At 40.8% G+C, this 26,871-nt stretch overlaps 2 protein-coding genes across 3 annotated transcripts in view; one reads left to right on the forward strand and one right to left on the reverse strand.

Moving 5' to 3' along the window:
• Positions 1 to 26,871, reverse strand: part of LOC309480429 (uncharacterized protein) — a 120,264-nt gene that overhangs the window by 5,264 nt on the left and 88,129 nt on the right. The gene's annotated exons all lie outside the window — the stretch shown is intronic.
• LOC309479918 (GTPase IMAP family member 8-like) lies at positions 1,665 to 24,907 on the forward strand. Of its 2 annotated transcripts, XM_082144197.1 has the most exons (3): positions 1,665 to 2,218; positions 22,220 to 22,879; positions 23,021 to 24,907. In XM_082144197.1, the coding sequence occupies exons 2-3, from the start codon at positions 22,222 to 22,224 to the stop codon at positions 23,860 to 23,862; spliced, it is 1,500 nt and encodes a 499-aa protein (XP_082000323.1). In that variant the 5' UTR covers positions 1,665 to 2,218; positions 22,220 to 22,221; the 3' UTR covers positions 23,863 to 24,907. The 2 variants fall into 2 exon arrangements, with proteins under 2 accessions (XP_082000323.1, XP_082000324.1); XM_082144198.1 differs by lacking the exons at positions 1,665 to 2,218; positions 23,021 to 24,907 and adding an exon at positions 18,480 to 19,755 and having other exon boundaries at positions 22,220 to 22,382.

Below are 26,871 nucleotides of genomic sequence, written 5' to 3' on the forward strand. Positions count from 1 at the left end.
GCAAGTGACCACTAGGTGTCACCGCTGAGACGCGTGTCGGCATAATATGGCACATTTGCTTCAACTGTTTCACGAAGCCTCGATCTGCCCACCACCACTAGTTTAATCCAAGAACGAAACAGCATGTGTGCACGTACACAAAACAATCACCAGCCATGACAAGGACATGAAGGGATCTTAAATACACAGATGATAACGAGACAACAGCTGAAGACCATGGGGACCGAAGAGGAGGTGCGGGTATGGGCCAAGGAGGATCATGGGAACTGTAGTGCAGACAATGATGATGACAGTGACAGTGAAGAAGACGATGACAGTGACAGTGAACATAATGGTGACAGTACTTGTGTCCACAATAGCAGCCTTCAGTTTTCAGTTCCAGCTTGTACTGAGATTTACTCTCTCTTCATGTTGTGTTCTTCAGAAAACATGATCTTGAGGTTGTTTGCAGAAGGCAGATCTGCCGGCGCTCACCGATTCAAGCTGATCTCCCCATTCAATCCTGATCTCCATTACATCAGCTTTCTAGAATTACACAGGGCAATAAACTGAGTTTAAACTGCACATTTAGAGCGTTTATAATGCAGTCTTCTAATGAAATATAAACATTTAAACGGTGGCTGTAATAAAAACCTGTTTTCATGACAGATTCATTCAAACATTCAGTAAATAATGAAGACATCAACAACAGGTTAGTTAGAAATATATGTAATATTAATCAAAATGCTCCTCTCTCTAGTTTATGGACATGCAAATGAATGTAAATGTGATTCCCAATGACCTGAGCTCTTGTGAACTAGTGTCAGATATAATAGTTCATATAGCTCCAATAGTTCTTTATAGCCTATCTGAAAGCCGATAACTGATATATTGCCCGATAAATCTAAATCTAAATGAGAGTTACATAAAAAAAGTCTCACCATTAAAAGCCAAGCACACAATTATGATGTTCTCATGCTGATTTTAAATAGCGGACATGACAGCGCTGCACATGTTGCACTTTACTGTATTTTCCTTTTTTTAAGTGATTCCAATCATATTTCAAGCAATTTAAAACCATCATGTTGAACAGTCGCATCTGAAGAGTCTCAGCTGAAGGAAATAAAACATTATTATTGGCTTTAATATATTGGCAAAATTTACTTATCAAGCCAATACAGATTACTATTAAAAATGGACATATGTCCGTATATATCGCGCATCCCTGATTGATGTGTTTCACTGAAGTGTCTCTCTCACCTCTGAACATGGTCTGAAGACTGTGATGAGACTGTGATGAAAGAAAGAAGCATTAGAGAATCATGTTAATGAAAGATTCAGTATGGAAACAGAGGAATGATGTGTTGAGAGTTGATTTACTCCTGGAGCGTCACAGAGGATCTCATGAAGGACATTCACACAGCGAGACGTGACGAGACGATCAGATGAGACTGAAATAGCAGGATCACTCAGTCTGTGTGGATCTGATCCTAAAAGACAATCAAAAAACATGTGTGTGAGTGTGTGTGTGTGTGTGTGTGTGTGTGTGTGTGTGTGTGTGTGTGTGTGTGTGTGTGTGTGTGTGTATAATGTGTAGTTTGAGGACAGAAACACACACATGTGTGTATTCATGACTGTTACTGAAATTATCATCAGTGTGAGATTATTGACAGAATGAATAAAGTTTGTTCAACAAATTCTCTGAACTTTTCTATATCTTTAAATTATAATGTTTTTCTGATGGTCTGTAATCAGTATTTTCAGTTCATGCGGTCCATGATGGTTCTTTGTGCACAATGCCTCATCATTATTGCTCAACTATAACATTTGCAATGGTTTTTAATGTCAACATATTTGCATAAAATCCATGGTCGCAGTAAATATAAACTCGCCAGGAGAAGAGCTGCTGTTCAGGCGTCCCTCAGCTTTAGCTTTTGTTTTAATCCTCCCCTTTGCAGTTACACATTTTCATGCTTTTCCCCTGTGGCTGATTTCTACACGCTCTTTTTCTTACAAATTTAATTTAAAACTTAATTTGTAGTTTGTCAGACTAAAGTTGAGCAAAAACGCGCTCGGCATCCAATGGCTGTGAGGTTCAGGTTGTGACGTCTGTCTTGAGCGATTAAAATATGCAGATTGGGGGAGGAGTAAAACACAAGTGAAACTAAAAGCTGAACAAACTCTGAATGTGGCTCTACACTCGGTGAGGTTGTTTTCTACATCAACGTGTTTTATGCAGGTATGTTCATTTATTGACGTAAACCATTGCAAACAGTTGCAGTTAATTTGGCTTGTAGTTAAGTTTTGGTTAAGTTTGTTTAAGTTTGTAGTTAATATGCTCACCATTAGTTTTTTGTTTTTTAGTTTTTTTTTTAAGTAGGCCTATTAATGTCGTGTTAGATTTGTTAGTGCGGCTCTCAAATTCGTGATAAAACCGACATTTCTACTGAAACATGAGCTGTAGCATTTAATGACAAAGTTTTGTGTGTATGTGCGTGTGTCTGTATGTGGAGAGGGGAAGCGCTCAACATATTTCAAGCCGTCAGAGAAAGAGGAGAAACTTCCGCCTTTTTCTCGAGACTGTCCTCGCTGCTGCTGCAGCCTGTAGCGCGATGACGAACTTGATACTCGACGCGCATGCCCTGAACATGCATGTATGAATCTCTTATTTAATGTAATTTAAACTGTAATGCCGAGTTAAAGATAGAATAAATATATACAAAAGGTTTTCATTAGACACTACACGCTATACTGGCTATAGAGTATTTACATTTTATTTAAGCAACGAGGGTATAGTGTTTAAATAGCCTATAACCTATGTATTATTATTATTATTTGTTTAATTCGATCCTTTATGTATACAAATAGACTGAAAATATCTATAACTATTGTTTTGTTTTTTTCCACTCATAGTCTGTCTTATAGTCGTCTGTGTTGTTTCATATTTCTGCAATGTAGCATTTATTCGTTCATGAATGAATCAAATATATTCATTTTCTCTCTCGCTCGCTGTGCTATAGCCTTAATGACATAGGCCTATTATAAGAGTTATACTGACATAGGCCTATTATAAGAGTTATACTAAAATAGCCTATCTAACGGCAGATGAAGTAAAAGCGTAAATATTAATAAATACAGTGCATGTTCACAATAACAGTTAAAATATATAAAAGAATGATTTAAACTATGTTTTACTTAAACATTTAGATTAAATATGCCATTATCATTAATGGAGTTAAACACTTAAACTACATGAAATCATTACTGAGAAGTTACAACATTTTTTATATTCAATAAATACAGTGCTATTGTAACGGAGGCCAGCTAGTAGTTGCTGTGCGAGTAAACCTCACTCCTCTGATCTCAATAGGCGCTCTAGCGACAGACGCTAGAGGCTGCAGTCTTTTATGGAATGATATTCCGGACATTATTCAAAAGGAATTGCAAATTGTATTTGCAATTGCGTTTTCAATTTGTGGACGGATAAAATGTGACATAATCCAAACGCAAATGCAAATCGCGCATTACCGTTTGCATTTTCATTTAAGCGAACGCACAGTGACGGCCAAATTTAAAATGGAAATGCAAAGTCCGTTTGCAACTGTGTTTCCCATATCTTACGAGTCTTGACCCTGTCATATTTAAATAGCAATTTCAATTACCACGTCTGCTTTTTCACTTTCTCAGCGTCGCGTATGTAGCCAGCCAAAACTCAAATGGAATCGCAATTCCCTTAGTATTTCCATTTCCGATGCCTTACACGGAAACCTGTCAATCAGTGTCAAGGGTGGGATTATGCTATGGGGCGTGTTCGTGTTGGGACGTGACGTCACTCACAGTCGACCGTCAAGAGGTGATGCCCTGAACAGACGCCGATTTATTGTAAACAATGGAGGTAGTTAGTTGGTGAAATTGTGTGGAGGACCTTATGATGCTCGTGCAGCAAGTTGATGACAGTACATCCTCTACAGATGTCCTCTTACTCAGAAGCATTTTAGTTTTAGATAAGTTAAATGAGTTCGTGGCCTTGACCAACAGCAACATCAGTAACGCTGTCTTCGCCAACCTCAGTGAAGTAGCTAACAGGCTTTTTGTGAAGGACAGGACAACTAAAGGACCTGGACGTCCTTTACTGGACATACCACAAGAGATGAGTGTCGGTGCTAGGTCTCACCCCTTCAAATAAGTGTTCTCAATTTGCGAAATTCAATAAAAATTCTGTCTGTTGCAGTTAAACCTGTGGATGTGTGTGTGTGAGAATGTTTGTTCCACTTTACATTTGTGGTGTAGTATCAGGCTTTCATTTGTCAATTTGTTTAGATTTATGTGGGATTTAATCATTTTATTGAAAAATGAATCTCAACTGTGAAATGGACAAAAACAAAATTATACATAGGCTACTTTCAGAACGATTAAATCAAACCCAGGTTTTTTTGTGTGTTTAGACAAATAATGTAACAAAAGTCACAAAATTCCATGACACTGAGATAAAGGGAGCAATGTTTTGTTGTTTTTTTTATGGGGGGGAAATATCAAATGAGGTCCAAACAGAACCCAAAGACAATGATTGTAATGCAGTGGGATTTTAAGTGTCATTATGAAGAATTCAGCGCTGATCTAAATGCAGCTGTGTCCAGCAACAGCTTTGGTTTTGGTTTAGTTTAAAATGAATATTTCTTAAACCCTCATGTTGTCTTTGGGTTCCGTTTGGACCTCATTTGATATTTTCCCCCCATTAAAAATGCTTCTGAGTAAGAGGACATCTGTAGAGGATGAACTGTCATCAACTTGCTGCACAAGCATCATAAGGTCCTCCACAAGTTCACCAACTACCTCTTGTTTACAATAAATCGGCGTCTGTTCAGGTCATCACCTCTTGACGGTCGACTGTGAGTGACGTCACGTCCCAACACGAACACGCCCCATAGCATAATCCCACCCTTGACACTGATTGACAGGTTTCCGTGTAAGGCATCGGAAATGGAAATACTAAGGGAATTGCGATTCCATTTGAGTTTTGGCTGGCTACATACGCGACGCTGAGAAAGTGAAAAAGCAGACGTGGTAATTGAAATTGCTATTTAAATATGACAGGGTCAAGACTCGTAAGATATGGGAAACACAGTTGCAAACAGACTTTGCATTTCCATTTTAAATTTGTCCGTCACTGTGCGTTCGCTTAAACGAAAATGCAAACGGTAATGCGCGATTTGCATTTGCGTTTGGATTATGTCACATTTTATGCGTCCACAAATTGAAAACGCAATTGCAAATACAATTTGCAATTCCTTTTGAATAATGTCCGGAATATCATTCCATAGTCTTTAGCCTCCTTGTTAGAGCGCCTGACTCTCATGCCGGAGACCTGGGTTCGAGACCCGCACGGAGCAGGGTGTGAAGGACCCGGTGAGAGGGGTTACACTATGCATAAGTTTAGACACCCATGCTAAAGTTGACTAAAAAGAGGAATAAAAAATCATCTTTTGGAAATTGAACTTAATGCCTTAATTAAAAAAATTAGGAAAAATCCAACCTTTAAGGACACCAATTTTCTTTGTGAATGAATAATGTATCGTAAATAAATAAATGTTCTTCCTTAAAATACAGGGTGCATAAGTCTGGACACCCCTATGTTAAATTCCCATAGAGGCAGGCAGATTTTTATTTTTAAAGGCCAGTTACTTCATGGATCCAGGATACTATGCATCCTGATAAAGTTCCCTTGGCCTTTGGAATTAAAATAGCCGCACATCATCACATAGCCTTCACCACACCTAGAGATTGGCATGGAGTATTTTCCATAAGATCATCTCTCAATGCAAATCAAACCAGCTATTAGGCTATTTATATTCAATATTCAATGACTAGTAACCAAAAGTCCAAATCATAGTCTCTGCTGCACCAATTTAACTGATATAAATACTAGTGTAGAACATTGCATAGAAACCGTGTCTATTCCTCGTTTAGTGAGATCAAATAATAAATCTACTGCAGGATCTAGGAAAAATCTAATTGTTATTAAAACAGAAAATGTTGCTATTAGTAAACAAAAACTATTTCTAAAGCTAGGTCTTCTAAACATTAGATCACTCACACCTAAGGCAGTTATTGTAAATGAAATAGTCACAGATAATAGCTTCGATGTACTTTGCCTTACTGAAACCTGGCTTAAACCAAATGATTATTTCGGTATTAATGAGTCTACTCCTCCTGGATACTGTTATAAGCATGAGCCCCGTCTGATTGGTCGTGGCGGCGGTGTTGCAACCATTTATAAAGATATTCTAAATGTTACTCAGAAAACGGGTTATACGTTTATTTCATTTGAAGTACTTGTGCTAAATGTTACGCTCTTAGATGTTAGAAAAACATCCCTATTATCTCTAGCCTTGGCTACCGTATATAGACCGCCAGGGCCTTACGCTGATTTCCTAAAAGAGTTTGCAGATTTTCTCTCAGACCTATTAGTCAATGTCGATAAAGCATTAATTGTTGGAGATTTTAACATACACGTAGATAATCCAAATGATGCGTTAGGGGCTGCGTTTACAGATTTATTAAATTCATTTGGGGTCAAGCAAAACGTCACCGGACCAACACATCGTCTTAATCATACACTCGATTTAATTATATCACATGGAACCGATCCAACCGATATAGATATCATTCCACAAAGTGATGAAGTCACTGATCACTACATGGTAACTTGCATATTACGTACTGCTGTAATATGTCATGCGGATCATAGCACTGAAACTGCGCTTGTTAAAATCACAAATGATTTACTTTTAGCTTCTGACCAAGGCTGTATCTCAATACTAGTTTTACTTGATCTTAGTGCTGCGTTCGATACTATAGATAATACATTACTCTTAGATCGACTACAAAATTATACTGGTGTTCAAGGACAAGCATTAAGCTCGATCATAACTCCAGTAAACTATGGAGTGCCGCAGGGATCTGTGTTAGGCCCTCTGTTATTTTCCATATATATGATGCCACTTGGAAATATTATAAGGAAACATGGAATTAGTTACCATTGTTATGCTGATGACACTCAAATATATATTTCATCACGGCCGGATGAAAACGCTTAATTTTCCAAATTGACAGAGTGTGTTAAAGATATAAAAGATTGGATGACGCGTAATTTTCTTTTATTAAATCCAGACAAGACAGAGGTAATACTTATCGGTTCAAAAAACCGCCCACAAAACCTCTCACAATACAACTTTAACATCATAGGATGTCCTGTTACTTTATCCTCTACAGTAAAAGACCTGGGTGTTATACTCGATTGCAACCTGTCTTTTGAAAATCATATTTCATATGTTACAAAAACAGCCTTTTTCCACCATAGAAACATTGCTAAGCTACATAATATGCTATCAGTTTCTGATGCAGAAAAGTTAGTTCATGCATTCATGACCTCGAGACTGGATTACTGTAATGCTTTATTAGCTGGTTGTCCTGCATCCTCAATAAACAAGCTACAGTTAGTCCAAAATGCCGCCGCTAGAGTTCTTACGAGATCAAGAAAATATGATCATATAACACCGATTTTATCATCACTACATTGGTTACCTATAAAGCTCCGTATTAATTATAAGGTATTGCTACTGACTTATAAAGCCCTAAACGGCTTAGCTCCAGTCTATTTAACGGATCTTCTATCGCCCTATAATCCATTGCGCTCTTTAAGATCACTAAATTCAAGGCTTTTGGTCATACCTAGGATATCCAGAACCACCAAAGGAGGGAGAGCGTTTTCACATTTGGCTCCAAAACTCTGGAATAGTCTTCCTGATACTGTTCGTTGCTCAGACTCGCTCTCCCAGTTTAAAACTAGATTAAAGTCGCATCTCTTCAGCCAGGCATTCATATAATCCTACAGTTCAAACTACAATCCGGCCTCTAGCTCATAAATGCCAGAGGAGAACTGGCCCCCGACTGAGCCTGGGTTCTCCCAAGGTTTTTTTTTCTCCATTAGGTCACCTGATGGAGTTTTAGGACACCATTAGGTCACTTGATGGAGTTTTTCGGTTCCTTGCCACTGTTGCCTTTGGCTTGCTCAGTTGGGGATATTTTGGGGATATTTAATTTAATTTTATCAATCAATAAATTCCTCTTGAAACAAACTTTGTTGTATTATTATAATTTAATACTGTGAAGCTGCTTTGATGCAATCTGTATTGTGAAAAGCGCTATACAAATAAACTTGACTTGACTTGACTTGACTATTTGGCCAGTGGAAAAGATTGAGAAAAAACTTTCTCTGAAATATATTGTACACTATTTGATGTATTTATTCAAAAACAAGGCAAGGATAGGCTACTAAATTATTTTTATCAATGTAATGTGACGCACATCCATATTTCATATTTTCCTAATGTCTTTCCATGGGGGCTGGTGCCACCCCGTTATATTTTTTATGCAAATGAAATCCCTGGAGATAGATTAATAATGAATAAAGACATTATATATATATATATATATATATATATATATATACAGTATATATATTAATATAGCGTTGAATGCTCTACAAATAACTATTATATGTTTATTACAAACGATAGCTTATTAATTAGCCTACATTACTTTGCATGAAAAATAGCGCTATCATGCCATTATCAAGAGAGCGCTTAATCTATATCTAGGCAGACTTTCCTTCTAAATATTTTGAAATTGAGTGTATAGCTAATTATATACTTCTTGGGATTTTTCCGTACCCATGTTAACAGGTCACAAAATAATTTTTTAAGGACTACAACAAACGGCTGGTAGGGACTACACAACATTCCTCCCGGGTTAGTGACATCACAAACCCTATAATTTACATAACCGGGAACACGCAGTCCATGTTGAGTAAAGGAAGAGTTGTTGTAGTCGAGCACATTTGTGAGTTCAAGCTCAAGATGTCGCATCCGTCTTTCACATGCAATACAGTACATGACACAAATGCAACAGCATGTCACTCTGTTGGCATCTTACAAGTTCCCACACGAGCGATTTATAGAAAATAATGAGAGAATATGCTAATTGAAGTAAGTTAACTCCACATCAGCAACATAAATTCATCAACTAACCATTCAGAAACGTCTTGTCGCATCTACATGTTGTCACTTCTTCTCGAGTCTCTCCATCTTTGTCTGACTCCGGTTTAAAGGCAGAACAGTTTCTGACATTTTAGTGCTTGTCTGTGTGAGGTAATAGTAGCTGCTAACACACACACACACACACACACACATTTGATTTTTTATTTTTTTAATGACCAATACTGATTAAAACAACACAGTATCCAAATATTCACAAAGAGCCTGTTATGTTTCACCTGACAATACAAACACTGCTATTAGTCACAACCACATGAATAAAAGCTTTCCTGTAGCTCAGTGGTAAGAGCATTGCGTTAACAACGCAATGTTGTGGGTTCGATCCCAGGGGATTGCACATACCTATGTATAAATGTATAGGATAATGCAATGTAAGTCGCTTTGGATAAAAGCGTCTGCCAAATGCATAAATGTAAATGTAAATGTTCAGGATAGGTGACATCGCCTTCTCCACACATGCAGACTGCCTATGGCTGCTGACACAGAGCAGGATCTGGACATTTGCTTAGAGGTCTTTGTACTCAGTCCAGCGATCTGCAAGCCTCTGACACATAGTCTGTGCACATATCCTAAACTGCCAAAAATTAGGATGATCAGTTTTATGCTGTAACCACACACTGCTAAAGCATTTGTTAATGACTGGTATTTTAACATTTTCTCAGTCCATGTAAGTTCATTGACAACTACAATGTCTGGAGTATTTAGGTATTCTCTGAGAACACTTCTTAGAGAGTTTAGGTAACGCTTTAGATTACAGCCCGGAAAGTACTGCGTAATTAAGACAAATTTACAGCTTAGCTTTCGGTAATTATAGTATACCTATGAAGTACTTGCATGTAAGTATAAGGGAACAATAATTATGCAAAGTTTGGGGAATAAAGGGGTAACAACCAGGAGAATTAAAACAATATTTATACTGTAAGTATTATAGAACTAAGAGGTACTTATTACTTACTACTATTATGAAACAACAATCTTACATTTGGGAGCAATTTAGCGAGAACATACACTGCGTACCTTTTTGTAATAATTGTGTACCAATACAAACTGTATAGGCTTTTTAAAAATTACAGGGTACATATCTATGCTTTTATACAGTTTTTTTTGGTAGAAAAAGTGCAGATGCTTACATGCTTCAAGGAAACTATACATTAGTGTTGTCACGATACTAGAATTTCTAACTTCGATACGATACCTTGAAAAATATCGATATTCGATACCATTTTCGATACCACGGCGAAAAAAACTGCCACAATATTAAGGGGGTATTTTTTTTTATTTAAAGCTGAATATAACAAGTCTAGAACATGACAATGAGGTATATTTTACAAAAATGTCCTGAGTTCTATCTGTTAATATTTTTTCATTGGACCAGAGCTATATGAGCCATTGTATTTTTATTACCTACTGTTATCAAAGATTAAAATCTACTGTAACAAATGCATTGTTTATCGGTCCGAAATTCTGGTTAATACATTAACGTTAATTAATAGATTTAAACACAAACGTGTGTGCATCACACGCGAAAACAATGCTCACTGGATCGACATGAAGTCAAGTCAAGTCACCTTTATTTATATAGTGCTTTTAACAATAAAGATTGTGTCAAAGCACTTAACAGTATCAAATTGGAGGATAGAGTGTCAGTAATGTATAATAATAAGATTAAACATTAAATTTTCAGTTAAAGGCATTTCATTTTTGAATTCAGAGATGTCATTGTCTAGCTCAGTTTAGTTTAATTATATCTGTGTAATCAAATTGATGATAATCGCTAATGAAGGCAAATTGCAGAATTAAATAATATTTTTTTCAATAAAGTTAAATAAGCACAAGTTCATTTAAATTTGACCACAGTTAAAATATTTACTTCTAAGATTCCTCAATCAGATTATTTTAACTTTAAGAATTACAGTGGAAAAACGAGACAACACACTCAACAACAATACTAGGCCATCTTGGTTAATGTTTCAGAAAAGTTAAAATGAGAAGTTACAGGGGAAGTTACAGTTAGTTATAGGGGAATTCAGAAAGAGGTGACCCATTGATGGTGAGTAGCATACATGTTGCTAAATGGTCCCCCTGGAGCTTGTTCCTTAAGCCTGTTTTCAGAATTTTAAAAAATGAGTGATGTGAGGGATATTGATAGCCAAACAATCTTTCCGCGCTATTCTCCGACATGTCCGCTCGCAGTGTGTAGCGAGTGTCCGCGCTATTCTCCGACATGTCCGCTCGCGGTGTGTAGCGGGTGTCCGCGCTATTCTCCGACATGCCCGCTCGCGGTGTGTAGCGGGTGTCCGCGCTATTCTCCGACATGCCCGCTCGCGGTGTGTAGCGGGTGTCCGCGCTATTCTCCGACATGTCCGCTCGCGGTGTGTAGCGGGTGTCCGCGCTATTCTCCGACATGTCCGCTCGCGGTGTGTAGCGGGTGTCCGCGCTATTCTCCGACATGTCCGCTCGCGGTGTGTGGAGCGGGTGTCCGCGCTATTCTCCGACATGTCCGCTCGCGGTGTGTAGCGAGTGTCCGCGCTATTCTCCGACATGTCCGCTCGCGGTGTGTAGCGAGTGTCCGCGCTATTCTCCGACATGTCCGCTCGCGGTGTGTAGCGGGTGTCCGCACTATTCTCCGACATGCCCGCTCGCGGTGTGTAGCGGGTGTCCGCGCTATTCTCCGACATGCCCGCTCGCGGTGTGTAGCGGGTGTCCGCGCTATTCTCCGACATGTCCGCTCGCGGTGTGTAGCGGGTGTCCGCGCTATTCTCCGACATGTCCGCTCGCGGTGTGTAGCGGGTGTCCGCGCTATTCTCCGACATGCCCGCTCGCGGTGTGTAGCGGGTGTCCGCGCTATTCTCCGACATGCCCGCTCGCGGTGTGTAGCGGGTGTCCGCGCTATTCTCCGACATGCCCGCTCGCGGTGTTCTTTATCAACCAAAGCCGGTCGCGAGGGCGCCGCACTCGCAATCTTTCCATTCACTTCATTTTTGCTATTTAACCAGAGCGAATGAGACGAGTGCGGTCACGTGTGGTGTTTGTCAACGTGCCTTTGGAGAGAAGTTAAAGTGACAGCTCGGCTAGTATGGGAGGACAACACTACTATATGTTTTGACAACACTACTATACATACACACAATCTAATATCACTGACTTGGAAAACTTTATGAATTGGTCCCAAATGTGATTGCTGTATCATACTAGTAGAATAAGTACCCCCTAGATGTATAATACTTACAGTATAAATATTGTTTTAATTATCCTGGTTGTTACCCCTTTATTCCCCAAACTTTACATGTTGTTCCCTTATACTTACATGTAAGTACTTTATTGGTACACTATAATTACAGAAATTTACACTGTAAAATCGCTTTAATTACCCAGTACTTTCCGGGCTGTAATCTAAAGCGTTACCAGAGTTTGTTATCATTCAGATTTGAAAACCAGCCAGTTTGAACAGTCTTATTTGTGTGTATTGCACTTTGTCCAGACACTTTGCACAGTTCTTGAGCTGTTATGTTTACGATGTGATCGTGGCGCGCGATGTAAAGGCCTTTAAACGCAGCATTAGCAGCAAACATGAGAAAGGGAAAACAGAGGAAGGGTTAACTATTTATGTGTTGGGGGGGTGGCACAGGCTACAGCTCTGGGGAAAAAGCTGTTCTTAAGTCTGTTTGTACGGGTTCTGAGTGTTCTATATCTTTTCCCTGATGGGAGGGGTACAAAAAGTATATGTCCTGGATGAGTTGAATCCTTGATGATGTTGGTAGCTCGCTTTCGTAGCCGGCTATCATAGATCATGTCAAAGTTCAGGAGTTTGATTCCTATGATCCTCTGAGCAGTTTTGATGGTCCGGGTCAAAGCTCGGCGGTTTTCTGCAGTGCAGCTGGAGTACCACACTGTGATGCAATAACAGAGGATGCTCTCTATTGTGCTCCTGTAAAATTTACTAAGAGCTGGGTTGGCACTTTTGTTTTTTTTTGTTTTCTTAGGAAAAAAAGTCTCTGCTGCACTTTCTTCACTAAGTAGGATGTGTTAATGGTCCATGTGAGATCTTTTGTTATGTGTAGACCCAGGAATTTGATGTAATTCACCCTCTCAACTTCCTCACTATTTATGTAGAGGGGGGGTGATGTTGTTTTCTTGACTCTCCTGTAGTCTACAACGATCTCCTTTGTTTTGGCAGTGTTCAGAACCAGACCGTTGTTCACACACCATATGATTAGGTGTTGGACGTCCTCTCTGTAGTGAGACTCATTGTTTTCTGATATCCTTCCCACTATAGTGGTGTCATCAGCAAACTTCACTATGGTGTTAGAAGAGGAGTGGATGGGTTTGCAGTCGTGTGTGAATAGGGTGAAAAGAGCTGGACTAAGAACGCATCCCTGCGGTGCTCCTGTGTTAATGGTGATAACAGATGATGTATGACTGCCCACCCTGACATTCTGTGGTCTGTTAGTGAGGAAATCCAAAATCCATGAACAGAGTGTGGTGTTTAGTCCCAGGTCATTCAGCTTGTTTACAAGTTTGTATGGCACAATGGTGTTAAATGCCGAGCTGAAATCTACAAATAGCATCCTAACATATGTATTGGGATGCTCCAAATGAGTAAGGCTGGCGTGAAGTGCGATTGTGATTGCATCCTCTGTAGATCTGTTCTTACAGTAAGCAAACTGTAGGCTGTCCAGGTCAGCAGGGATGTTGGCTTTGATGTGTGAAAGAACCAGTCTCTCAAAGCACTTCATGATAATTGGTGTCAGAGCGACTGGGCGATAGTCATTCAGACATTTTACTGACCGTTTTTTGGGCACGGGAATAATGGTAGTTGATTTTAGGCATGTTGGGACTACAGCCTGCTGCAGAGACAGATTGAAGATGCTGGTGAACACCCCCGCCAGTTGGTCAGCACATGACTTCATCGTGTGACCTGGAACTTTGTCTGGTCCTGCTGCTTTATTGACATTGATCCTCCTTAGCGTGGATCTCACTTGATGGTGTTCGAAGACAGGTACCGGCTCCTCTATGGGTGATGGTGCTGTCTGGATTTCCATGCTGTTGGAGTGACCGTCAAAGCGCGCAAAGAACTGGTTCAGGGTGTCAGGAAGCGTGGCATCATGGCCGGACAACGAGGGGCTGTTCTTATAGTCCGTTAGAGCTTTAATGCCTGTCCACATGCTGCGGGGGTTGTTATCTTTAAAATGGCCCTCGATGCGTTGTTGATACCTGTGTTTTGCTGCTTTAATGCCCTTCTTGAGATCTCTCCGAGCATTACTGTAAGCCAGCCTGTCCCCTGACCTGTAGGCAGCATTCCTCACTTTCAGTAATGTGTACATTCCCATTAAGCCATGGTTTTTGATTTGGGTACACCATGCTGGTCTTGGTCGTTAACACAGTGTCAGTGCAGAAGGCTATGTATGCTAAAACAGATGAGCTATATTCTTCCAGATCTGTGCTCGCAAACAAATCCCAGTCTGTATTTCCAAAACAGTCCTGCAGGCGTGAAGTAGATTCCTCATTCCAGACTTGGACCGTTTTGACAGTTGGTCTTGTTCTGCAGATCAAAGGTCTATAGGATGGCATCAGGTCTATAGAGATGTGATCTGACAAGCCCAGGTGTGGAGATGGGGCTGCTTTATAAGCTCTTGGGATGTTGGTGTATACTTGATCCAATATATTATTATCTCTGGTCGATAAGTGTATACTGGTGTGTAGTTTGGGCATCACCGTTTTTAAATCCACATGATTGAAGTCCCCTGCTACAATTACAACTAGCTTAGCATTAGCCCGTGGTGGTATATAAACAGCTGTGATAACAATAGCAGTAAACTCTCTCAGGGTGTAAAAAGGTCTGCATTTTAATGACAAATATTCGATGTCCAAAGAGCAATGTGACCTAATAATGTCCACCGATGTACACCAGTCATTATTAATGTATTGTGGATTATTAATGTATATAGGACGTCGTTGGCAAAGGCCTGAACTGGGTTTGGAGATGTAATGCCAGGCATGGCAAGGAGGCATAACCAGTTCAGCCAGTGGTTTAGAGCCACTATGAAGTTCACAGCGCTCCAGGGACACCCCGTCTTAATCCCAACTTCAAGTTTAACCGCTTTCGTTAGTTGTTGTCCACAAATCACTTGTAGAAAAGAATTGTCGTATACATTCTTGATTATATGTATTTATTACATGGCTTGGTTGAATTCTAATGTAGAATGCGGTGTGTTATTTCTTGATAACAGACCGCTGCAAAGTATAACACACCGTTACCATGCAAAGCAGAGCGTTGCTATGGACGCAGGATTCTAACCGTAGAGACGGAACAGACTATTTTCTTTAGCGGAAGCAATACAATCGTTTTTAAATCAATAAACTCCTTTTTAAATCAATATTTTGTGTCAAATTATTGATTTATTTTGTAGGTAGCCATGTAATAAGCGGGATAATGTAGTGCGAGGCGGTTGTTATAGCGAATACAACCCCTTCAGGCTGATTCAAGATCCTCTTCGCGTCGGGGTCCGTTCAGCCTGTCTGGGTTGTTATTCGCTATAACAACCGCCTCGCTATACATTATCCCTTACATACTGTTCCAGCAGTTTTATTTCCTCAAGGGAATGAAGCATTACGCTATGAGGTAAAGAACCAAAAACGTCACGAAAATTGAGGAACACCGCATAGAAACGGGAGGATTCATTAAAATCATCAGTGGCAGTCTTCAAACAGAATACGTGCTCATTCATTCCTTGCCTCTCTATGCTTTTTGTTTTGTTGTCAATTTCCCTGATTACACCAGCCAGGGTAAAATTTGGCCTAAAATGCACTTCATAAATACCTTGTATATAGTGGGAAGCAGCGATATATCCCTCCAGGAGGAAGGGTCCTCTGGAATGTTGTTCTTTTTGGAACATGCTGGAAAAAAATATCTGTGGGTTTAGCGAGGTTTTCCAACTGCCAGTTCAATTCAGCTTATTTAGTTTCAACTTTAAAACGTACCACTGATTTCAATGTAATGATTATCAAGGCTTTGGTAAGCCTCTAGCATAGGCCTATTTGAACCACAATTACGGTCACATGTGTTTTAAAGGTCCCATATTGTACACCTTTCTGAAGTTGTATTTTAGGTTTTGATGTCCTTAAGAATATATATTTGCGATATAAGTACCAAAAAGCATCTCTATATATTTTTACAGCTCCTTTCTCAGGAGCTCTGCCAAGAACAGGTGATTTTGGCCTGTCTAGGCTTCAAGTTGACGTGCTACAATTTCTTTTACAATGTTACTTTTTTCTGTAAAAGGTGTACTTGTGGTAAATGTGCAAGGATGCCCACAGAACGCAAGAACATATGCTGCAATTGACGCCAGAGGTAAACTTGTAAAACTATGAACTGTAGGGACTACATCTTTTAGGAGAAGCTACTTTGAAAAAACGGCATTGAGCTGTTCCTGATTGATGAAGCAGTCACTTGTGAACTGTGTAGGACAGATGGTTAAGGTTGAACTAAATTGCTGTGGCGTTTCTGAATAAATAAACATTAGCCACTGTTCCCTATTATTAATGTTGTTCGGAAGCCTGTGCAATGATGTAGTTTCCTGACAGTGGGCAGTGCTCGAGGTGGGACTGAAGTAGTTCTGATCAGTGTTGTTTTTGGCAGCCCTTTTAGTTTTAGTCTTAGTCTTAGTCTTTTGGACGAAAATGCTTTTTAGTTTTAGTCACATTTTAGTCACTTATGAACTTGATAGTTTTAGTCAAGTTTTAGTCGACGAAAACGCAAAAAGGTTTTAGTCAAGTTTTAGTCAATTTTAGTAAAAAAAAAAAAAAAGAAGTAACTTAGTCTTTAAAAAATTTATTTAGGTTAAAAAGTATTGGACATGGGCTTAGGTTTGATAGGTTGTAGCAAGTGTTGCAATTCATAATTTTTTTTTTTTTTTTTTTTTTAAATAACCCCTGAAATGATGACTTCTGGTGAATATTGTGGAAACTAATTGATACATTTAGATAAATATATTTCATACCTTATAGCATATTATAATACAACTGTCACATGCCTGTCCTGTCTTGTCATGCACATGGGTGTTTTATTGTTTTGAGCCATGTGCTCGTGTCTGTCGTTTAGCCCCACCCATCTTGTTATCCAGTTATTGGTTAATTTGCCCCACCTGTTGTGTTCGTTACCCTCCTTTGTTTGTTCCCCTATTTAGCCTCCTTGTGTTTGTAGTCTTGTGCTGGTTCGTTGTCTTGTAATGTTCTCCTGTTCTCCCGTGACCCGTTTGGTATGGTCCTTTTTGAAGTTGTTGTTTTGTATTTAGTTATGTTTTCCCCTTTGTGGGTTTTGTTTTGTGTTTTGTTTTCTCTTTTGTAAATAAACATTATTTTCCTTTTTTGCAATTGAGTCCTCCCTGAGTTTCTTTAGTCGCTACGTGACAGAACGAACCAGCCATTTCGAGGACTCAGCAAAAAGAAGTATGTTTAGATCCAGCAGTACGGGTTTCCGAATCTGTTCCCCTACCACCAATGAAGAGAGGAGGGGACGACTCAGTAATCTAACATCATTACGCCAACAGGGACAGTCGGTGGGTGGACTAGCTCAATTTTTTTGGACTCTATCAAGAGGTATGGGATACAATGAGGCAGCATTAAAAGAAATTTTTAATTCCTGTCTTGATGACCCATTGCCGGGGTGGGAAATGAAGGGTCTGGAAATCCTGGACTTTTGGGGTTTTTCCAGATACCTTGAGCATCGGAGTCAGTGGGATACAGCAGTCACGTCTGGGTCTCCTGAGAAGATTACCAACACACCTGAGCTGGTGAGTGGAACTTCCCCTAAGGCGGTGGGCTCGGTGCTACCGCCTTGCCATCGTAGGCGGAGAAGGAGGAAGGTCAAGTCTGCCCAGCCAGAGCCTGTTCACGTCACGTCTGCCCAGCCAGAGCCTGTTCACGTCACGTCTGCCCAGCCAGAGCCTGTTCACGTCACGTCTGCCCAGCCAGAGCCTGTTCACGTCACGTCTGCCCAGCCAGAGCCTGTTCACGTCACGTCTGCCCAGCCAGAGACTGTTCACGTCACGTCTGCCCAGCCAGAGACTGTTCACGTCACGTCTGCCCAGCCAGAGACTGTTCACGTCACGTCTGCCCAGCCAGAGACTGTTCACGTCACGTCTGCCCAGCCAGAGACTGTTCACGTCACGTCTGCCCAGCCAGAGACTGTTCCTGAGCCTATGTCTTCGGACAAGATGGTCGTCGCTGCCGCCGAGCCTGTTCAAGTCACATCTGCCGAGCCTGGGTCTTCGGACAAGATGGCCGCCGCCGAGCCTGTTCACATCACGCCTGCCGAGCCTGTGTCCCCTGACAAGATGGCCGCCGTCGAGCCTGTGTCTGAGCCGGTGGTGTCTGTTCCTGAGCCTGAGCCCTCAGTGACCGCGACACTGGCCATTATGGCCACAGCCATGTGGTGTGTGTGGGCTACACACACACTTGAGCCGGTGGTGTCTGTTCCTGAGCCGGAGCCAGTGTCTGTTCCTGAGCCGGAGCCAGTGTCTGTTCCTGAGCCGGAGCCAGTGTCTGTTCCTGAGCCGGAGCCAGTGTCTGTTCCTGAGCCGGAGCCAGTGTCTGTTCCTGAGCCGGAGCCAGTGTCTGTTCCTGAGCCGGAGCCAGTGTCTGTTCCTGAGCCGGAGCCAGTGTCTGTTCCTGAGCCGGAGCCAGTGTCTGTTCCTGAGCCGGAGCCAGTGTCTGTTCCTGAGCCGGAGCCGGTGGTGCCAGTTCCAGTGCCCGAGCCGGTGGTGCCAGTTCCAGTGCCCGAGCCGGTGGTGCCAGTTCCAGTGCCCGAGCCGGTGGTGCCAGTTCCAGTGCCCGAGCCGGTGGTGCCAGTTCCAGTGCCCGAGCCGGTGGTGCCAGTTCCAGTGCCAGTTCCGGTGCCTGAGTTGGTGGTGCCAGTTCCAGTGCCAGTTCCAGTGCCCGAGCCGTTGGTGCCAGTTCCAGTGCCCGAGCCGGTGGTGCCAGTTCCAGTGCCCGAGCCGGTGGTTCCAGTTCCAGTGCCCGAGTTGGTGGTGCCAGTTCCAGTGCCCGAGCCGGTGGTTCCAGTTCCAGTGCCTGAGTTGGTGGTGCCAGTTCTAGTGCCAGTTCCAGTGCCTGAGCCGGTGGTGCCAGTTCCAGTGCCAGTTCCAGTGCCTGAGTTGGTGGTGCCAGTTCCAGGGCCAGTTCCAGTGCCCGAGCCGTTGGTGCCAGTTCCAGTGCCCGAGCCGGTGGTGCCAGTTCCAGTGCCTGAGTTGGTGGTGCCAGTTCTAGTGCCAGTTCCAGTGCCTGAGCCGTTGGTGCCAGTTCCAGTCCCCAAGCCGGTGGTGCCAGTTCCAGTTCCTGAACCCTGGCCGCCCGAGGGGTCGTCTCCGCCCTGGCCGCCCGAGGGGTGGTCTCCGCCCTGGCCGCCCGAGGGGTGGTCTCCGCCCTGGCCGCCCGAGGGAAAGTCTCCGCCCTGGCCGCCCGAGGGAAAGTCTCCGCCCTGGCCGCCCGAGGGAAAGTCTCCGCCCTGGCCGCCCGAGGGAAAGTCTCCGCCCTGGCCGCCCGAGGGAAAGTCTCCGCCCTGGCCGCCCGAGGGAAAGTCTCCGCCCTGGCCGCCCGAGGGAAAGTCTCCACCCTGGCCGCCCGATGGACGGTCTGTTCCGCCCTGGCCGCACGATGGACGGTCTGTTCCTCCCTGGCCGCCCGATGGACAGTCTGTTCCTCCCGTCCCGCCCTGGTCTGTTCCTCCCGTCCCGCCCTGGTCTGTTCCTCCCGTCCCGCCCTGGTCTGTCCCTCCCGTCCTACTCTGGTCTGTCCCTCCCGTCCTACTCTGGTCTGTCCCTCTCGTCCCACCCTGGTCTGTCCCTCTCGTCCCACCCTGGTCTGTCCCTCTCGTCCCACCCTGGTCTGTCCCTCCCGTCCCGCCCTGGTCCGTCCCTCCCGTCCTAGTGGAGCGTCTGGTAGCCGCTCCTTAAGGAGGGGGTTATGTCACATGCCTGTCCTGTCTTGTCATGCACATGGGTGTTTTATTGTTTTGAGCCATGTGCTCGTGTCTGTCGTTTAGCCCCACCCATCTTGTTATCCAGTTATTGGTTAATTTGCCCCACCTGTTGTGTTCGTTACCCTCCTTTGTTTGTTCCCCTATTTAGCCTCCTTGTGTTTGTAGTCTTGTGCTGGTTCGTTGTCTTGTAATGTTCTCCTGTTCTCCCGTGACCCGTTTGGTATGTTCCTTTTTGAAGTTGTTGTTTTGTATTTAGTTATGTTTTCCCCTTTGTGGGTTTTGTTTTGTGTTTTGTTTTCTCTTTTGTAAATAAACATTATTTTCCTTTTTTGCAATTGAGTCCTCCCTGAGTTTCTTTAGTCGCTACGTGACAACAACTTATTAGGCCTAGCCTATATATTTATAGAATAGCAAAGTAGGCCTAATCAATAACGTTATAAGTTACAAGACTGAACCACATAGATGTGAATATATATAAGGGCTATTTTGCCAACAATGAACCATGGATTTGTTTAGTTTATAATACGTTTTATTTTTAACTTAAAAAAATACAACATATAACATTCAAAACTCACCGGCTTAGACTGCATTTGAAGAAAAATAAACACAACAGTTTTCTGTAGCCTTGTGTGCGAACTTATTCAATAGAATTATTAGATTATCTCCTGATGCGTGCTGCTTAATATCACACACTCCGCCGTGACAAACAGAAAAAACATGACGGCATATGGTACAATTGGCCTTGTATTCATTGTCCCTCACGCATTCCAGCCACAGGTAGTCATTTTCCCATTCAATTTTACATTTCTGTGCTCTTTTCTTTTTCGCCGGCTGCTCGGAGGTAGTCATTTCCCGCTGTTGTCACTTGTCGTCATCGTTGCTACGATACGTGAATCACAATGCGAAACGACCAATTAAAAGGGCATTCTCTGATGATGTTCCAAGATGTTAAAAACGCTACGCTGATCATAGACAAACAGGGGGAGAAATTTGCCGCAACGTCTCGTCATGTTTTAGTCATCTTAGAGACATTTTTAGCTAGTCATCGTCGCGTTATCGTCATAAAAAAAAGGTGCGTCAACGAAATCATTTCGTTATCGTCATCGTTGACGAAAACAACACTGGTTCTGATGTCACATTTATACGGAAGTCACAACGGCTCGTGGAAAGGCACAGCTACTTTATGCAAGCTGTGTGCATTTGTCGGTGGATTGACTGTTTTGAAACTTATATGGTAGTTTCACAGCCCCTAGACCTCTGCTATCATGAAAAAAGCCAGGAAATTTCATTTTTGACAATATGGGACCTTTAAGAGCAGTGAGTGATTTTGTTCTTTGATTTACAGGTTTTACGGGTTTATTAGGCTGCTGTCACTTTAAGGTCTGAAGCACATGATCTGACACGCATTTGATTTCCTCACAACTCTTTGCATTCATTTAACACTTTTTAACTCATTTAAGATTGTTCTTACCAGGATACTCAACAAAGCGGACATTTTCAGTCATGAGCTAAAACTCATGAACTAAAAGCATGAACTCAACGTGGCCATGCACTGTCTGAAGCGGGAGTGTGTGTGTGTTTGTGTCACACAGGAGATTCACAGATGTGCGTCAGTACAGATTTAAGTTCTTATTTTTGCTTCTTATCGTGCTTGAATTAATGATATTGTGACCATACACTGTAGCGCAGCCAAAGGACGACAGAAAAAAAAACTGATGCTGCATTAATTGTGTGAAATATACAAATTAATTGCATGCATTTCATACTATAATTTTGACAGCCCTAAACTAAATACATCGTAATTGGCTACAATGCCTGCAGGGGTTACTTTACTACCTGAACAAGTGCGCTCCCGAGTCCATGTTGCTTTCACATTCCCATCAATCGCAGCACAGTTCGAGTGCAACCGAACTCAGACCACCTCCTTCAGTTAGTCTAGGGTTTGGTACTTTGGTGCACACCCGGGTCGGCAAGACAGCTTTCACATTAACGGTTTTCCATGCGAGGCGTGCCCCGTTCCGAACTAAACTGCTAGTGCAAAAATGCCCTAAGAATAATTTGTTCTTGTTGTTTTTCTCTTGTGTGTTTGTAGCAGATGCAAATGTGGATAATAAAAACATACTATAAATATTTTTGTCTCTTTCAGAGATGTCGGAGATCACCTTTAGTCCAGATGATCCAGTGATCCGGGTTCTTCTGATGGGGAGAAACGGCTCTGGGAAAAGCTCATCTGGAAACACTATACTGGGAGAAAAAAAGTTTAAAATCCACAAACATAAGAAGCCGCATGAAGCTGAAGTGTGTGATGAAGAAACTCAGATCGGAGAGAAGCAGGTGTGTGTGATTGATTGTCCAGATCTACTGGATCCAGATCTGAATAAAGAGAAGCTGGAGAAGATGAAGGATCAGCTGATCTCTCGATGTTCATCAGGACTCAGTGCAGTTCTGCTCACCGTTCCTCTAGAGGAACCTGTGGGAAACGAGGAAGAGATCCTGTACTATATTAAAGGTTTATTAGGTCCTGAAGTTCAGAAGTACATCATGATTCTGTTCACACACAGAGATGAGCTGGAGGAACTGGATGAACCACAGACCATTGATGAATATCTATTAGATCATGAGGATCTCCAGCGACTGGTGACTGAATGTGGAGGAAACTTTCACTGTTTCAATAACAAGAGAGAAACTGACGGTCAGAAACAAGAACTACTGCAGAAAATCGAAGGAATGAGAGAGGACAATAGGGGGAAATATGTCATGGCAAAAATGAAGAGGAGTGACAGCAAAGACGACCCTGGTGTCAACTGTAAGATGATGATGATTATTATTAGTATTTCTTATCACAAATTTCCTTGAATGTTAATGTAACACTGATTTTTAAGGTTTATTGAGAATATTGAGATTTTATTCAACAACACATTGATGTTGTTTGATGTTTCTGTTTTAGTTTCAGATAAAGATCCAGATAAGATTGAAGTGATTCCTGAGAGGAAAGACCAGATCAGACTGGTTCTGCTGGGAAAAACTGGATCTGGGAAAAGTGCCACTGCAAACACCATCATCGGCAGAAACTGGTTTAAGTCTTCAGCTGGTACAAAATCTGTGACGAAACAGTGTCAGGCTGAAACTACAGAGAGGTTTGGTAAAGAGATCTCAGTGATCGACACTCCTGGACTTTATGATACTGAACTCACTTATGAGGAGGTTATGACTGAAATAGTGAAATGCATTACATACGCTTCTCCTGGACCACATGCTTTTATTATTGTGATTAAAGTGGATCGATTCACTAAAGAGGAGAAAAACACAATAAAGGAGCTCAAAAAAGTGTTTAAAGAAGAGATACTAAAATACACCATGATCATCTTCACTCACAAAGACAAGTTGGAGAAAGAAAAGCAAACTAGTCATCAGTTTTTACAGCACTGTGATCCAAATCTTAGAAAACTCATACGCAGTTGTGGAAACCGGTTCTTCTGTCTGGACAACAACTCTGCCAGTTTCCCACAGTTCAAAGATCTGATCAGTATAATAGAGAAGATGGTGGAAGAGAATGGAGGGAAGCACTTTGAACATGATGTGTTTGAGAGACCGAACAAATACATTCAGGAGATTCGGAGGATTCCGGTGATTCAGAAGCTTCAGAAGAAGAGACAGTCTCTCAAACGGAAAGATACAAAGGTCACGGAAGAAACTGATTTATTAAAGGAGCCTGTGGAACTGCGTGGAGCAGCACCTGCGGGGCAGCCACCTGAGGATGAAGAAACCGGTTGTTGTGTAATTCAGTGATTTACAGTTGACACGCTCCTTCAACTAATTATATTGATGATAACAAGACTATTTTTGTATTTTATCAATATTTTGATCTATGAATAGACTTTTGAATTTTGTTTATTGGCCTCCTTTGCTTATAAAATATTACGCCACACTGTATAGTTCATACAGTAATGATATGCAACAATCACTGCAATACAACATTGCACTGCATTTATTCCACTTGACACTGTTGAACTCCACCTTGTGCACTATTGAGATGAAAGTCTCACCTCCGTGTCATCCTAATCTACATTTCATTCCCTCTCCCCTCACCCTCTCTCTCTCTCATGTTCAGATAATCTGAATTCACCCAAGAATATATGAAGAGTTCAGATGCAAAAGCCTCTAAGTTCCATCTGAAATTTTCTTCTAGAATGATTGTTTTTATCAAGCTCGTATATTTAAGTTCAGTAATTTCACTTAAATGGCAATGAAAATGACCTATTCATTATTATTTAAGTGAAATTACTGAACTTAAATATACGAGCTTGATAAAAACGATCATTCTAGAAGAAAATTTCAGATGGAACTTAGAGGCTTTTGCATCTGAACTCTTCATATATAGTTTAATTCGAATGATTAACATCGAGTATTATACATATTTAGTATCGTTTGAAATGTCTCATTTCCAAATAAGTAAAACAAAAGGTAATAAGGTTTTTAAGAGTTTAGAGATAACTGGCACACAAGGAGGGTTGGTCTCTAGACAAATGGTCTCCTACCCCCAAAAGGTGTAACCTCTGAATGTAAATTACCATTGTTAGCAGATGTTTCCATGTGAAAGAGGTTCTGTCTATATAATGGGATGCAGCAAAGGACTCGGGTCCTTCTGTACCTCACATGAGCCCATGATAATGAGAGTGACTCTTACTTAAGAGTAAACTCTTAGCATCATTTATGTTGGGTTCGCATCTCTTCTCTTTATTCCAGAGCATTTGATGTTTTGTATCAATTATCTTTATAGTGATTATGAAATTGGCATGATACATTTATCTGACATAATAAATTGTAAACATTTGATTATTCTAACTGACTTTGACATTATTTTCATTAAAGAGTTACAAAGAATAGTCAAACATTTGAGTCGTTCATTTCATAAATCGTTTATAGTCGTTCATTTCATAAATTAAAAACCTTTTAATTTATGGAGTCAGATGAAATAATGAGAAAATACATATGAGAAAATGTATTGCGTTTAATCAAAAAATACTTTGCCACGAGAAAAGACTTCCGCGCTGGTCGGATGCCGGACTTCGGGCCGATCGAGCGTGAGCTTACACTGTAAAACTGTAATAATTGCATCACTCTAATCTGCACTGTTAATATGTTATGTCAGTGTTTGATTCTTATCAAGAACTGATAAGAACATAAATCTGTACCTTGAAATGCAATGTAAGTCGATTTGGATAAAAGCATCTGCCAAATGCATAAATGTAAATGTAAATGATTATAGCTGTATATAGAAGGAGTGTAGATCTGACACATCATGTCTGGAAACACTACTCATTAATCTCACGCTTTTTAGTGTTCTTGCCATAAATGGATAAATATTTTTTTAAATGGCAGCATCTGTAGTGTATATAATATAAGGGAAATATTGCAGATTTGTATGTATTTTATTGTACATTTTTGTCTGTTCAGTAAGTAGAGATTATTCTTTAAGACTGAAATCTGTAGGGAGGTGGTTTCATATTCTTTCTTTGTCTTCATGTTCATCTGTTTTTATGCTTATAGAAAGCCCTTCAATTTTTATTTCTGAAGGTATGTTTCTGTAGACTGCTTTTCTTTTGTAGTCAGTGGGATGTTTTGGTTGTTATGTTGGCCTTGACCTCTCCTGAAACTTAATTTAGCTTCCTTTGTGAATAAAATTGTATTCTTTCGCTTAGTAAATGCTTGGTCTGGAAATTCTTTATATCATAATTTTTAACAATGTTTTAAAAATAACAGTTACTTTACAAGAATGACCTGGATTAAGTTTGTGAAACACTCTCTGTAAAAAAAACTCTCACTGCATCAGCAACTACACAGTTACTGCCTTTAAATACAGCATCATGCAGCATATCATCAGTGTTTCTTGGTCTTCTTCTATACTAAAGCACAGGCTATACTCTCCAGAACAATGGTAACCTCAAACAAAAATGCTGCTAAATGGCACTAAAAGTGATCCATTGGCTTGTAATCATAGGGGAACCACTTTAAGTGCTATATAGCTCATAATTCTATGGAAAATAACAGATTTTTTTACAGGTTGTTTTATTTTATTTTAAATTGTAGTCAAAACTCTGTAAAATTATCTCTAACAAATCGGCTGTTTTAAGTATGATATTAATAATAAATTACATTCATTTACTATTTTATACAGAATTTTGTATTTATTTTTATACAGTACTTTTGTGTTTCCTTAAATTACATACAAGTGTGTGTAAAATTAACAAAATAATCTGTAATTAATTAAAAAACAAAACAGATTAAAACAGAACAGAAAACAAACCTTAAAATTAAAGTAAAATCTCCTTATGTAAATAAGCTGAAAACACGTCACATGACATTAAACACTACCAGATATCTTTAGATATCAGCATCTTTACTTATTTCAGTCCAGTTTGACTTTATTTCTCTCATACGAAACTTATTATTGAGAATTTATTGAAAATAATAAAGTGTGATGTCGCCATTATGGTGATCAGTGTTTGCTTTAGTTGGTCTCTTCACCCTTAACTCTTTAACTTCAGTTTTTCTCTGGCTGCTGTAACTGTGTGTTTGTTATGGCAAAAGTTGCAAGAGAAATTCTGGTCAGATGAATTTGGTTAATTACTGATGGTGATACAATCATCATCAAGTGGCCTTATTCACTAATCTCAACCGGAGTTTGATCTATGAGTATATTAACAGTTAGTTTTGTGTTATTTGTAGCAGCCTTATAAAGTAATGACAGACATATATTATGTTATTTAAAAAATAATAATTATATAGAGTGTTTCA

Source organism: Leuciscus leuciscus (assembly GCF_965113295.1).
Source record: "Leuciscus leuciscus genome assembly, chromosome: 1".
Classification (NCBI taxonomy): domain Eukaryota; kingdom Metazoa; phylum Chordata; class Actinopteri; order Cypriniformes; family Leuciscidae; genus Leuciscus; species Leuciscus leuciscus.